The sequence below is a fragment of the Mustela erminea genome, chromosome 4 (genome assembly GCF_009829155.1).
Source record: "Mustela erminea isolate mMusErm1 chromosome 4, mMusErm1.Pri, whole genome shotgun sequence".
In the NCBI taxonomy this organism is placed as follows: domain Eukaryota; kingdom Metazoa; phylum Chordata; class Mammalia; order Carnivora; family Mustelidae; genus Mustela; species Mustela erminea.
In genome coordinates this window covers 34724095-34739078 of record NC_045617.1, presented here as the reverse complement: position 1 = coordinate 34739078, position 14984 = coordinate 34724095, and the positions used below count along the sequence as shown (strand labels likewise).

At 34.8% G+C, this 14984-nt stretch overlaps 1 protein-coding gene across 1 annotated transcript; it reads left to right on the top strand.

The window, feature by feature from the left end:
• The first annotated feature begins 1396 nt into the window (after positions 1-1396).
• On the top strand, positions 1397-13880 carry FUT9 (fucosyltransferase 9). The gene has a single exon (XM_032339028.1). The coding sequence runs from the start codon at positions 1399-1401 to the stop codon at positions 2476-2478; it is 1080 nt and encodes a 359-aa protein (XP_032194919.1). The 5' UTR covers positions 1397-1398; the 3' UTR covers positions 2479-13880.
• Positions 13881-14984: the final 1104 nt, after the last annotated feature.

Here is a 14984-nt window from a genome sequence, read left to right as displayed (position 1 = left end):
GTGATTTTTTTTAAATGTTCACATAAATTTAGGTAATTAAATAAAGAACAATTTCTCCCTTTTTTTCTGGAAGGAAACTGCTCATGTTTGTACACTAGCTTTTGATCAAGACTTCAAAATATTTTAATGAATCTGAAATAATAGACCACATTATTTTGGTGAAAAGAATCATGAATTTCAGAGGATCAGTAAGAATTTGATCAAAAGACAGTTTTGCAAACATATTACATATTTTATCTTTGCGTTCATATTCATAAGAAGACATGAAAGTCAAAGAGGAAAAACCTTGAAGACTCTTCCATTAAAAAAAAAAATCAAAAAGCCTTAATTCATCTTTTTAGCTGCAATCTCCTATAATTCACAAGATCAATTTTGTCCTCCATGAAACACAATTCTTTTCTTTTGAGAATCCATTTATTTTTATTATACTAATATCATTTTAGTGCTAAGAAAAACTTTTTTTAAAGTCCTGATACCACATGAGAATGTTTTTCTAATGCCACTATAGCATTTTATTATCACAACCTAGTAGATCTTGGGTGTACTAACAGATTATTAAAAGTAAATAAGAAAAATTGTAAGAAAAAATAAATATTAAAAATTAAAAAAGAGATTTTAATTTCTCAAATTTTTGCACCCGTGTACTTACTTAAAAACAAAACAAAATAACAGATATCAAACCAAGAGCTGCCATTTCTTATAAGAGATCCCTTGTGATGCATTTTTGGCAGTAAAGATGAGCTTATATCAAAAACCTGGTGATTCACAGACCTGTACCCCTGGGGATAAAAATATATGTCTACAAAAAATAAAAAATTAATTAAAAAAAAAAATAAAATCTACTTTTGGCATTAAAAAAAAAAAAGTTTTTCTTTAAAAATTTTGGTTTTCTACTGAACTCCATCTGAACTGCAAAGTTATATTACAATCTCAAAAATGCACGAGTAAATAATTATAGTAATTATTTATAATTAATAATAGTCATATAAACTAAGGAATATTCTCAGATCTGATGTGGTTTCAAAGTACAAAAAATTTTAGTCATAGTCTTGGTGATGCCAGTCTTTGTGCCAGCTTTCTAGAAACAAATAAAATAACAGGTAAGGATGGCATTGAAAACAGATGTAACCCGGCTTCAAGATATGCAGGCAGACTTCTAACAAATTCTGACGCATTATTTATGGAGTTCAAGGGAAAGTTCCTTTGAAGGCAGTTTCTTGGCTTAATAAAAGCTCCATTTCTCTAATGGTTTAGTAACACTAAAAAAGGAAAATGCATCTGGTTTTGTGATTAAGTATATTTTGAAATGTATCACCCGTTAACCTCAAATTGTATTTATGGTTAGCTTTTCATCACTACCTCTACCTACCTCCATCGTTCTCTTTCACAGAAAAAATTATGACATCAGCATCCAAAGGAATTCTCCGCCCATTTTTAATCGTCTGCATTATCCTGGGCTGCTTCATGGCCTGTCTGCTCATTTACATCAAGCCTACCAACAGCTGGATCTTCAGTCCAATGGAGTCAGCCAGCTCAGTGCTGAAAATGAAAAACTTCTTCTCCACCAAAACTGATTATTTTAATGAAACTACTATCCTGATTTGGGTGTGGCCATTTGGGCAGACCTTTGACCTTACATCTTGCCAAGCAATGTTCAACATCCAAGGATGCCATCTCACAACAGACCGTTCTCTGTACAACAAATCTCACGCAGTTCTGATCCATCACCGAGACATCAGTTGGGATCTGACTAACTTACCTCAGCAGGCCAGGCCACCCTTCCAGAAATGGATTTGGATGAATTTGGAATCACCAACTCACACGCCCCAAAAAAGTGGCATTGAGCACCTGTTCAACTTGACTCTGACTTACCGCCGCGACTCAGATATCCAAGTGCCTTACGGCTTCTTGACGGTGAGCACAAACCCCTTCGTGTTTGAAGTGCCAAGCAAAGAGAAGTTAGTGTGCTGGGTTGTAAGTAACTGGAACCCTGAGCACGCCAGGGTCAAGTATTACAATGAGCTAAGCAAAAGCATTGAAATCCATACGTATGGGCAAGCATTTGGAGAGTATGTGAATGATAAAAATTTGATTCCTACCATATCTACTTGCAAATTCTATCTTTCTTTTGAAAACTCAATCCACAAAGATTACATCACAGAAAAGCTCTATAATGCTTTTTTAGCTGGCTCTGTACCTGTTGTTCTGGGGCCGTCTAGGGAAAATTATGAGAATTATATTCCAGCAGATTCATTCATTCATGTGGAAGATTATAACTCTCCCAGTGAGCTAGCCAAGTATCTGAAAGAAGTTGACAAAAACAATAAGTTATACCTTAGTTACTTTAACTGGAGGAAGGATTTCACAGTGAATCTCCCACGATTTTGGGAATCACATGCATGCTTGGCTTGTGATCATGTGAAAAGGCATCAAGAATATAAATCTGTTGGTAATTTAGAGAAATGGTTTTGGAATTAAAGTTTTCCATCATTTGCACACTTGGAAAAATTATTTTGATGAGCTATCATCCAAGTTTTGAGGATAAGAAGAGAGACAACATTCTGCTTTTGTGTCACAATTTATTTTTATCACTCTCTCTTGGGTAACATGTACACTTTGATGGAGATTTCTGAGAGCTCAGCACTAGCAATCACTCCCTTTGGTTTTAAATTATCCTGTATATACCTAATTATGTGCACTGAAAATTAATTTATTCTTTGCTACCATTTGTAAACATTGTTTTTCACATTTTGGTAGTTGTTTGTAATGTACATTCGTGATATGATTGTTGTTTCTACATTGGTCAGCTATTCAAACTATTTGGGAGATGACAATGCGCATCTTAAAATATGAAATATTTTCACTAAATACCATGATCTCTAGTTCCAAGTTTGCCTAATATAACAAAGGAAAGGTATTTTTAACGGAGTTCTAACCTCTTTGACTTCAAAGTGAACAAAGTGTGTAACTGTCTCTATTAGATATACTTTTTACCTGCTTACCACATTTTTTGTGAAGGGAGAATTATTCATGCAGTGAATAAAAAAGATAGTGAAGCTGAACTGTTTTTTTCAGGAAGGTATTAGACTTTTCATTTATTTTCATTAAGCAGTCTTACAAATGCAACCACTGGTTCTCAAGATCTTAAGTGAAATTATTCAAGTATTTCTAAATATCCAACTTGGGGGGATTTGTAGAACTTGGGAAATAATCCTGACAATACATAAGAATATCTAGGATAGTTCTCTTCCCAATCCTTACACTTACTATTATAATAAAACAAATAATTTCCTCAAATAACAAAGGAAAAGAATGTGTATAGATACAAATCATATTTACAAGCGGTACATTTATGTATAATCTTGAATAACATAAAAATTTTAAATATTTTTTCCAAGCACCAATATTTAAAAGTTTCATTTTACCATGTGGACAAATAAATAGACAAAACATTTTAAAAGTTTGCTCTCACATTACAAGAACGGAAATAAAATTATCATTAAGGTGTTATGCAGAAGATATTAAACATAATAAAGTGGGGATCTATAGAAAATACACAATTCTAACCCAGAGTATGATCTCAATGCACATTTATTGAATGAAGAAATGAATGTCAGTGAAAATCATGGGAAAATTTTTGTTTGCTTCAAGAAAGTGACAGTTCTAGCGTAGAAATATTAACTGGAGATGATGTTTTATATTTCATTTTCATAATTATTCATATATAGCACTTGTGACCATGGCCCTCAGAGCTTTACAGAACCAAAATAAACTTGCCATTACACTAAGTTCTTGGAAGATTCATCCCTGAACCTACAGTTGTACAAAACAATTTTCCTTTGTAAGGTTAAGAGCTGGAGATAAGCAGAGATTAGTAGGTGAAAAAAGATGGGATGTTAAGGATTTTTCAAGAAAAACATGTCCCCAAAAGAATCTTTAATGACTATTCCATTCAGGCCAAAAACCCATCAGAAGAACTGGAGTGTTCTGATGACATCTTTTTGGATCTAATTGTGACATATTCTAATAGTCCTGTTACATGTTAACATTATTAGAATACAAATCCACCATCTTCTACATCAAATGGAAGTTAGATAGAGACAAACTTGAGTTCAGTAAGTAAGACATATGTCCATTGCCCCAGACTGCCTTGTGTGGGAATGAGCTCTCTGGAGCTCTAGGAGGAGTGAACCAGAGGAAGATTCTGGCATGAGATGGAGGACTGTTTGATCCTCAGGTGCATTTCTTTACCCATGTCGAGCAGGCATGTTGTGTCAGGCAATGCCCTAACCAGAGATAAAGACGAACAAGTTACTGTCACTGCCCTACAGGAGCTTACAGTTAAGTGGAGAGATACATGAAAGCTTTCTTTGAGTCTGTGTTAATGCAGGTACTCCTCTCAATGGAGTTTATATGAGGCACTGTTGATTCAATGAAAATAAGATAGCATATTTCCCCCGTTGCTCAGGGATTTGACATATTTCTGAGCTGCAAACTTTGTTCACTCATTTGACCTGATGTAGGTCCCCTCCATATTATGTCTTCTAACACATCGCATCAAGAAGTGGTGTGTCTGTGTGGATGCCCTCGTAGATAAAGACAAATCTCACCTACATTAATTTCATCAGGTTAAAAAGTCTAATTCATACATTTACACAGGCTTTGTCATCCTTTTGTCATCCTACAAAAAGCGTAGAGTTCTAAACAGTTTGCATGGCTAACATGTTTAGCAAGCACCTGCTTTCCTCAAAAGTAGCGAAGCATTCAGTGTCTTGACAACCCATCTTGGCTGTGGTGGGCGCCCATGATTTCAAAGAACTAAGAAACCTGGGGGCATCACCTCTCTTGTCAAATATGAATTTGGTCTCTTTTTTAGACTGAGTATAATCACATGCTGATAATATGACTCAAGCCAAGGCAATAATACTATGTCACTAACTGACACATCTATATATTAAAAACCCATTACCAGGTCCCAGAAGAATAACTTTTCTGAATTTGAAGTGCCCAAATGAATGAGTCAACTTAGCCCATCAGTTCTGGGAGTATTTCTTTGTAAGTTTTAGGGCTAGATGGTATTATAGCAATGTTTACAAACCAATCCCTTGATCTACTTATGGATTAACCAGATCCAGAGATAACCTTTATTCAAGAAATATGTTCACACACACACACACACACAGCTAGTGACACACCCAAGACTGAATGTAAGGGTGCCCTATCTCTCAATGCTATGTTATTTTTCATTGTATTCTCATCTAACCATAGAAGTATGTCTCAATTCATAAAAATGTGAATGCCTTATTGGTCTAGTTAAGGCCTAAGGAATGGTACACTCTATGTGGAAGCACTTTGACTTTTGAAAAAAGTATATAGTAAATAAAACATCAAACTTGTTAGCATTCTTTCTGTTTTAAATATTTTAGGAGATGAGCTTTAGCAGAAGGAAATGGATTTTGACTACATTTTAAGTGAAATGTGACCCTCAAAGATGGTGTATGGTTCTGAGGCACTCCATTAATAAATACCATGAATTGCAATTCTTTTAAAGGATATCTCCTGGTGAAAGATATGGAGTCAACAAAATTAGCTTGCTTTTGGTTATAAAAACAAATAATTATGCCAGGGGATAAACTGTGGATATAAAAACAGAATAGACCACTTAAAAAGTTTTGTTCTATTTTAAAAAAATCTTTAATAGTCTGAATATTAAATTTTAATTATTATAGGCCTTACTAGTAAGAATATATAAATATTATTATAAGTCTTCTTTGTAAGAATATATACTGAATTCTTCATATCCAACAGTATTAAACTCCTTAAAAAAAAAAAAAGACATGACAGTCATATTATATGACAGCCATAAAGTTTAGAAGTAGAGACTGGAAAAAAATTATCTTAGTGGGAAACCAATGTCAGCTTAAAATTTTGCACTTACTACATGTCTTGATAATCCTAGAATGTGCAGAAATGCTTTCTGTTGTGAGGGCTTAGAAAGCTCAGAGCACTTGATGTATAAAGTGACGGAATATTTAGGAATTATTTGCTGAGGCTTTAAATTCTTGCCTCCAATTGGAGGTTAAATATGGTAAGAATAGGAAATTATACAATTGATATCTTTTTGATTGCCTATTTTCAAACTAGATTCCATGAGTCTTAAGGTAATGCCTTTGCCTTTGTCTAGAAAATGTCTTCACATGAAGTAATGTTACCAAAACAAGGTTTAGGTCCTTACATTATGACCTTGTGACATTATGACCTTAACCATACCTTTGAGTTCCCTTGAACTCTGATCTCATTTAGGGGAGCTTCTTAACAAATTAATTACAATTGAACTGTTAAATATAAAAATTTCAGGATCTTAGAGATAAGCACGGTGCCTATCACAGAGAGGGATCTCAACAAATATTTGTTCAGTGAATAAAGAAATTGCATTGGAGGTCATGCAGAATTTTATTAAAGTGTGATAACAGTTCTAGCTTATTGGAACCAGTTAGAGATTATATTTTATATTTATTTCTTTGGTGAATTTACTGACTGGATGCAAAGGAAGTCTTTATGTCCTTCCAATCTTCTTGCATCCTAGCAACCCAAAAGAAGTAACATTTCAAGAAAGATTTTAAGGGATTTGGAACTTGTTAACATTCTATTCAAATATGAACACCAATTGTTTCTAATAGGAAAGACAGTTAGTATTTGAGGAGAATATAAAGTGCGAGCACTGTGAAGGGCACATATTTATTACCAAACTGTGCACGGAGGAAAATGTAGTTTCTTTCCCACCTAACTGCACTCCTTTGTACTGCAAACATCAGTCCGTTAAGATGATACTTTTTTCTAGATGCCTCTCATCTAAAGATTTTGTAGCATTTTGCAAATGGGTAAGCTCAACTACAATCCAAAGTGTTCTCCCTCTCAGTAATTCATATTGAATGCATCCATATTCATAAGCATCATACAGAGCAGTTAACAGAACAAAAATGAGAGAGAGTCAGCTAAACCAGACAATGCTCGGCTGGGTTATTGGTTCAACAAACTCATTTTCAGAAATCCAGCTAACCTCTCCGGACCTTGTTGTTTGCAAGGCTCCTTCTGGAGTTGTTACTCTCTCATCTAAGATCTAAACTGACAATACGCGTGTATTTGCAAATGAAATTCCAATGACCATATCATTTTTTGAAGGTCAATATTTCAAATGGATGTCACTCTTACTTCTCTGAATAGACTTTTAAAGTGTAAAACAGATTATTTCAACTAATATGTGGAAAGAACCTAACCCTGTGCTTAGAATATAGCAAGTGCTCAATTAACTGAACTTCTTCCGTTAACTCCTTCCCCTTCATTCTCTACCTCACCTTTTGTAATTCATATACTCATGACTCACGGAGACCTTAATTGCCTACAGAAAACCAACCATATAATGAGCATTATTTTAAAATATTATTGATTTTTCTATATCATCCACATTCTTATTACAATAATCTAAAACTTTTTTTTATCAATGCAAAAGTTTCAAGGAAGCAGTGGAGGCACACTGCAAATCCCCAGGTGACAATGAAACAAGGAGCCTCATTTGAGTAAACCAGATTGAATATATCCAAACAATTTAGTTATTCTTAATTTACAGTTACCATATGTTTTTCATTTGATCTACTTTGAAAATATTGTAAAAAATTAAAAAAAAAATCTCTCCAATGTCAGCTGTCTTTGTCAAGGTAACTGAAAAGCCTGATTCCTGGGTCGCCAGACCCGGAATCACCAGAGGTATTTATGAATAATACTGATACCTTGACCCTGCTCAGGCAATTCTCTCCAAACAAGTCCAAAAAAAAAAAAGAAAAAAAATATGCTTTTAATATACTTCCTAAGTTAGTCTGTTTCACGTTGTAGTTGATAAACCATCCTAACTTAGCCAGTGGTTCTTGAACACCCACATGTCTTTGGAATTTCCTGGCTGCGTAAGAATCATTTGGGAAAATATTAATAATATGCAGTTTCTGATTCTCTGGGTCTGAAATGGGAGCTGGAATCTGTATTTTAAAAATTTCCCCAGATAGTTCTGATGTGCTGTCAGGTTTGAGGTCTGTGTCATAACCACCTCTAAAATGGAGTGTATTCTGAGCTGATAGAAGCTAATGTCTTTAATTCACTTGGGATCGTCCTGGATATGTCAGTAAAGTGTTTCTCTACCTTAAGAGCCAAGATATTCTATTTGCCTAATTATTTCATGCATGAGCATGGTGCTTGCTAACTAATCCCTCAATTTGGGGCAGATTATCTACAGTGTCCAAATCTTCTTTTAAGTTGTGGTTGGTTTATAGCAGTATTTCTCAGGTCTGGATGCATGTGTGGGTCTCTTGGAGAGGATTTAAAATTGTGGACTCCCAAACGCCATCTCCAGAGATCTGATCTGAATGGTTTGAAATGGGACCCAGAGACCAACAATTGTAAAGACACCTTAGATGACACTAATGTGGGGCTATCTCTGGGAACCAGCAGTCGACACAAAAGACCTGTTCAATTCTTGGCCTGGAGGTATTACTAGGAAAAGAAAAGTTTATAAATCTTGAAAAAATATCTCTCATTCTCTTTTTGGGTTCTAAATGTATGTTTGTATTTTGCAACACGAAAATTGGACTATCCAATTACTAAGATCCTTTACAGCCATAAAATTTTATGCTTCTGTGATCTGCTAATCCAATGTATATGTTTAAGAGAACCTATTTTCCATGTCCCAAAGCCCTTGCTTGATGGGTGGAAAAGTAATTTGCAATTGGCATATAGCAATGAGCTAGCTCTAGCACATGGAGTCTTGGTGACCACAGATTTCCAACTGAATCTCAGTTCTGCCACTCCCTAACTGTAGACAGGCTACCTGACTCGTATTGGCCTCAGATTTTGCATCTATGAAGTGGAGGTAGCAGATTCCCGATGTGTCTGTGCGCGCGCGTGCGTGTGTGTGTGTGTGTGTGTGCATGGACAAATAAAATAACATATAAGTGAATAGATACTGTGTTCAAATTTACAATAATTTATTATAACAAAATATCACTGTGAGGAATTCAAAACTACTTCCAAATTTCAGTTGTAAACTGAAAATGTTAAGCAGACAGCTTTTAAGAATCATTGCGAATTTAAATAAGCCAAAGGAATAATCTTCAGAAAAAAAGAAACAAATAAATATAGTGTGGAAGCATGCATTCACATCTTCTATAATGACTCAGTAATGGAAGGGGGAGTACATAGGCATTATTTGACTTACTAAACACATACACCATTTCTTAAAATAAGTGGAACCCAAGCAAGCCTAATTTCCCCTCACTGTTATGAGCGATCAGAAAATTAACAGTCAGTTTAGCTTATTATTAGTTGGCATAGCTTATGTCACAGAATGGAATAGAAGGAAGATTCTCAGAGGTGATTTGCTGGTAAAGACAGGGATCCCGAAATATTCAGCAACCTGACTCCATCAACCACATCAGCTCAGCGGCAGAGTCAGGTTATGATCTAAGTTAGGAAGCAGAATCAAGTCTTCATCTACTTTTTCTAAAGTTAAAAAATTCTAAAGGTCCCTTTAAAATGGGAGAGCATAAATTCAATAAACATGTATGTATTTGTTTAGTGGTGCAGAAATAAAATAATTCCTAGCCAGACTGTGATTAAGACTGCTCTAATTGCATAATAAATAAAAATTTGACACAAATAACCTCAACTGTTCATTTGCACACTAAGTTGTACTTTAATAAAAAAGGAAACTTAAATGTTTTACATTGATATGTCAGAAATGAATAATATTCAAAATAGTATTTTTAAGCAGTTTCCAATTGTCTCACTTTAAAGAACATTAGAAATGTTTATTTCAGATACAATGTTAGAAAACTTCAAAAATTAAATTAGTCATCTGAATCATCTGGGAAACAAATTATTGAATTAGTTGTATACATAAAGTATGTTACATTAGAGCTTGCTGGAGTTTTGCTATAAAAAACAAATATAAATTATGTCTGAAAAACTCTGAGAGTGATTTTTTTCAGAGGTGTTAACTCTGGTGACTCTTACTGCACCTTTCACATTCCATTTTGATTGATGGAAGGAGATAGAAAAGCAGGCTCTCAGATATGGTACCCAGACTAAATCAACAAGCTGGTACTACTCATTATGCAAGAAATATGCACAAGAGTTACAAGACTGCATCCCTTTCTCTGATTGGCCTCATTAGCCACCTCCAGTCCCTCAGATGAAACAATCCTGAAGAGGCCATCCTTTTCCAAGGCCAGATTGCAAGAAGAGAGCTCACTGTCATCTAGGACAGGGTATGTATCTCCGGTGACTACAATAAGATCCAGGCCTGCCACACACTGGTTTTCTTCTTTAAGAACCTTGAACAGACCGAGAATATCTGGTTCAATGTAAAAGTAGGAGCAGTCCCCTTTTTACATGATAGATGGCCTATCTCAAATATTTTACATAGTATTCAAAAATAATGAATTGAAGCACAAAGAGTATTGTACTTGAGACCAGAAGTTCACTGACAAGGAAAAAAAAATCATTTAGCTTGCAGATCCTTTACATTCAAATCAATGAGAGCTCTTGGGCTGGAAGATGTAGCATTGTAAATGGAGATAGAAAAACATAGTGAAAATAATGACATCTTTTTTTTTTACTCTTAAATTAAAAATTTAAATCTCTAGAGCTATCAGCATAATGGCAGCCTTCAAAGGCGAAGTACTTATTCATGCGCACCTTTCCCCCTCTTGTCTCCTTTTTTTTTTTTTTTAATATAAGGTTGGGTTTTGCAGGAATCAGGATTAGTGGAGTAATTGTGACAATACAAAAAGACCATTTTCATAAATAGTACATAAGAAGAAGGTAAAAAGAAAAGAGTGTTTGCTGGAGGAAATGCAACTGGTCAGAATTATCTGAGTGAAATTATTGAGATTAATCATCTTCATTGGAATAATGTAGTTTATTCTGAAACTGAAACAACCTGTACGTATAAGAGAGGTTTTTAAAGGGAAAAAGTGAAGGAAGAGCTCACAAGTTTCAACACAGATTCCAGCTCACAAAGCTGCAGAAAGGAGGAAAAGAGTAGTAAACTAAGGATTAGAACCAAGTTCCCAGTGGTGCAATCGATTGCATGATTCACTAGCTTTTCTGGGACACTGACTTCTCATCAATCAATAGTGTGGTGCATTAGAGCCCACTGAGAAGTGCTTATTAGATCTTGACTTTTTTGATTTGATATTCTGGGTTAGTTAGCCTGGCACAGTGCATAGGCTGCCATATACTTTTCTGGAATGTTCCTTCTTTCCTTCTCGGTCTCTTCCGTGTGGCCATGTCACTGTGCTGGGAGCCATAAGAAAGAAGAGAAAATAGTTACCAAGCAGTTTCTATAGGAGTTCCAATTAAAAGGTTGCTAAAGAAGAAAGCTGCAGTGAAGTTTACATACTTTCTCTCATCTCCTCAAAAACACCCATACAGACACACATAAGCCTACACTTTTTCTCTGTAGTTCAAGTGTAACTTTGAATAAAACAATGTGCACTCAAAGAAGTCAAAACTATCATGGTGAAACAAAATGTGCCAATTCTAGCCAATATGTGAATTGTAAGGGTCAGTAATCCATAAATTATTTGGGTGGTAATTGTATGTTTTATTAATGTAATGTGATTTTGCACTATTGTACTATCATATATAAGCAGACTCTTAAAAATACTCTGAAACCTAAATGCCAAATGTACAGTTTATAGTTCTTGTTATTTCTGATAAGGATTTACTTGCATTGTGCTAATAGTTGTTTAATGCTATTAACTTCATGTATGTGTAAAATTGCAATGCAGACCCCATAGGGTTGTTGTAAGCACACTAATTAGTCATCTGGATTTTTATAGATAAAATCACACATTGATCAGAAACCACTTTTCTACTTATTTTTTTGTAGAGTATTTTTCCACACTTGAAAAGACATGATTATTTTATATCAAACATCAGCTTTTCTTTAAAATCTTATTTTAGTAGCCAGTGCATGTTTGAAATAAAATGTGTCAGAAATTATATAAAGATATTAAGGCTGTGTTATATTAGATGGAAAAATGCATGCCTTTGGTGAATCATGCAACTTTGGGGGAGGGGGGCATTTACACTGCCAACTCATACATAGGCTTTGTCCCAGTCTGTGTGCATGATTCACGTCTTTCAAACAATTCTTTTTAAACTTGAGAAAAGTGAAAATGTTGTTCTTAGTGCTAATGAGCCAATAGAAAATGTTGCTTTGCTTTTCTTTAACTGGGCAGCATAATGTGGTAAAATCCCCCCACCCCCAATTTTCTTCTTCAAGTTTCTTGTTGGCAATAAAATAAAACAAATAAAATCATTTGTTGGCAAATGATACAATTTACTGCATAGAAATTTACTATTATAAAAGCATGAAGATATGAAAAATATCATCTTAATCAGTTCTATACTATGAACACAATATTCTGGCAGCTTTTTCTACAATCAAGAAGAGTGTGTCTTTTTTCTTTTTACACTGCCAAAATCAGTATTACTGCCAGGGGTGGTGGGGAGGGATGTGGGAACGGAAAACACGTGAGGCCAGGTCTGCACAACACTAAATTGGGCAATAATGTAGAATATCCAGGCAGTGTGAACAGCCAATCAGTGTACTTGGTAGAGCAGGGAGGAAAAATATTTTTCTCGGTAACTTGAGTGATTAGGGGGGAAAAAAATGTGTAGAAAATACACATTTTGGCTGCAAAGACCAGGCCTCTACATGCTGATAATTTGCAGTAGTCTTTGGGAACAGAAATTATGCCATTTGGTGAAGTTTTGTTCATGTTTTTATTTTTCTTTGGTGTTCTTCAGGAAATATACTTGTGCTTTTAAAAGGGCTTAATTCCAAACAGATAATATACATGGACCAATGACCACTTCCCAAATGAAATTAGTCATTCATCATAATATAGTAAGGCTAGAAATAGCACTTGGTGACTTAAAACATCAATATTAAGCATTTATAAGCATTTATACTGTTGGAAGGTAATTTTATTGCTATGTTATTAAAACAGTAGGGATTCTATTTATACATTTATTTATTTATTTATTTACAGATGTTTGGTTCATTCAAGTTCAATTTTAACTGCTTCAGTGAAGTTAGTATAATAGTAAGAAAAGTTGAGTCTAGCTACTATTCCAAGTGAAAATCATGCAACTGAGTCTTGCTACATCCTGGAGGAAAGCATTAATCCAAACGTTGAGTAGCCAGTCCTGGCAGTATGGAGGCCATCTTCACTGACCAGGATGTTGCATGTGTATGGCATTCAGTAAACAACTGATCTGGGCTCTTAGTTTGCTACCATATTGTTCCCTTCATTAATTCAACTTGTAAATAACATAACATGTTATGGCAGCTAAGCAAGTATTTTAAGAAGCCATGCAAGGCAAAATGCCATAGGAAATCTGTATATTCAGCTATTTGAAGAACTTGCATTTTCCACAAATTAAACTGGAGATGTCATTTGAAATTTCCTTCCCTTAAAAATGCCATCGTAATGTGGATTTCTGGCCCATTGATGTCTTTCTGGGTTTATAAATATATGGTGTGTTTGGTATAGTTATAATTTTTTGAAATTTTGTTCAGCAATTAATAGTGGCTTCAGTGATCTGTGCTAAGATCCCAAGGCAGAAATAAATGTATAAAGGGTTTGAGCCTGTATGTGTCAGGAGAATTCTCTTTCTTCAATCATATTTCCTATATTCAATGTAAGCACTTCACTGATTTACCACTGGAGTTATTCCTTAGATGTGTAAATAATGATGTTCTATTCAGGCTTAATGAATTCCTGTACTGTGAATATTTAAAATAAAAGAATTCAATTAAATGTGCAATAGTGCTGGTTATTTATAATACTTACATTCAAAATCATTCACTTGAGAAGATTCATTTGGACTTACATGCAAAATATATACAGGATCCCCTGTATATACTGAGTTAAAATTTAAAAACAAATATATCTTAGAGATTATACATTTATTGCAAATACTAAATCAAAAAATGGCAGTCAGTGTGCATATGTAAACTGTTCTACACTAGTTTGTTTACTTACTTTTGCATTGCTTGGGAATGAAATTAAATCCATTAATGTTTTGAGCTTATGTGTGGGGACCAGGAGAATCTTCCCAACTCTTGATTCTGCTTTGATCCTGGCTTGAAAGATGCCTCACTGTGCATTTTCAATTCTCTATTTCTCTGCATATTCTCCCGATTGTTTTTACTCAAGTATATCGAATCAACAATTACCAGTAGCCTAAAGTCCTAAGTGTATATATCCATTTTGAACTTCTCTCTTCAGCCATATACCTCTAATTTCCAATTGTCTGTTCCCTTCTAATCTTTCATGTTCTTAATGACACTATTAAAAACTATGTTGCGGGGCGCCTGGGTGGCTCAGTGGGTTAAAGCCTCTGCTTTCGGCTTGGGTCATGATCTCAGGGTCCTGGCTCTGTGCTCAGCAGGGAGCCTGCTTCTGTCTCTTTCTCTGCCTGCTTCTCTGCCTACTTGTGATCTCTCTCTGTCAAATAAATAAATAAAATCTTAAAAAAAAAAAAACTATGTTGCGCAAGTCAAAAATTTTGAAATAATTCTTGATTATTTCCCTTCCTTTTCCCTACATTTACTTGACATGAACTGGTCATACATATGTCCCCTTTCTTCTATATCACGATTCTTGCCCTGTTCAGTCATTGAGGTTCTCAACATCCTTCCTAGACTAAAGCAATAATTTCTTAAAGGCTTGGAAATCATCCCTCTAGACTACCACTGGTGAGAAAAACAAAGTAAAGGTGATATGACAGAATTCAACTATAGTGTTGATTAGCCTATAATTTTTTCAAAAAGTCATGCACTTGTTAGGATCTCCCCTTGGTTAATCATTGTTTACAAAATATATTCTGCAATTGGTAATAAGTTGCATACACTTCTTTAT

Excerpts from the sequence above, each read along its gene's own strand:
- FUT9 (XM_032339028.1), top strand. The coding sequence starts at position 1,399 with ATGACATCAGCATCCAAAGGAATTCTCCGCCCATTTTTAATCGTCTGC.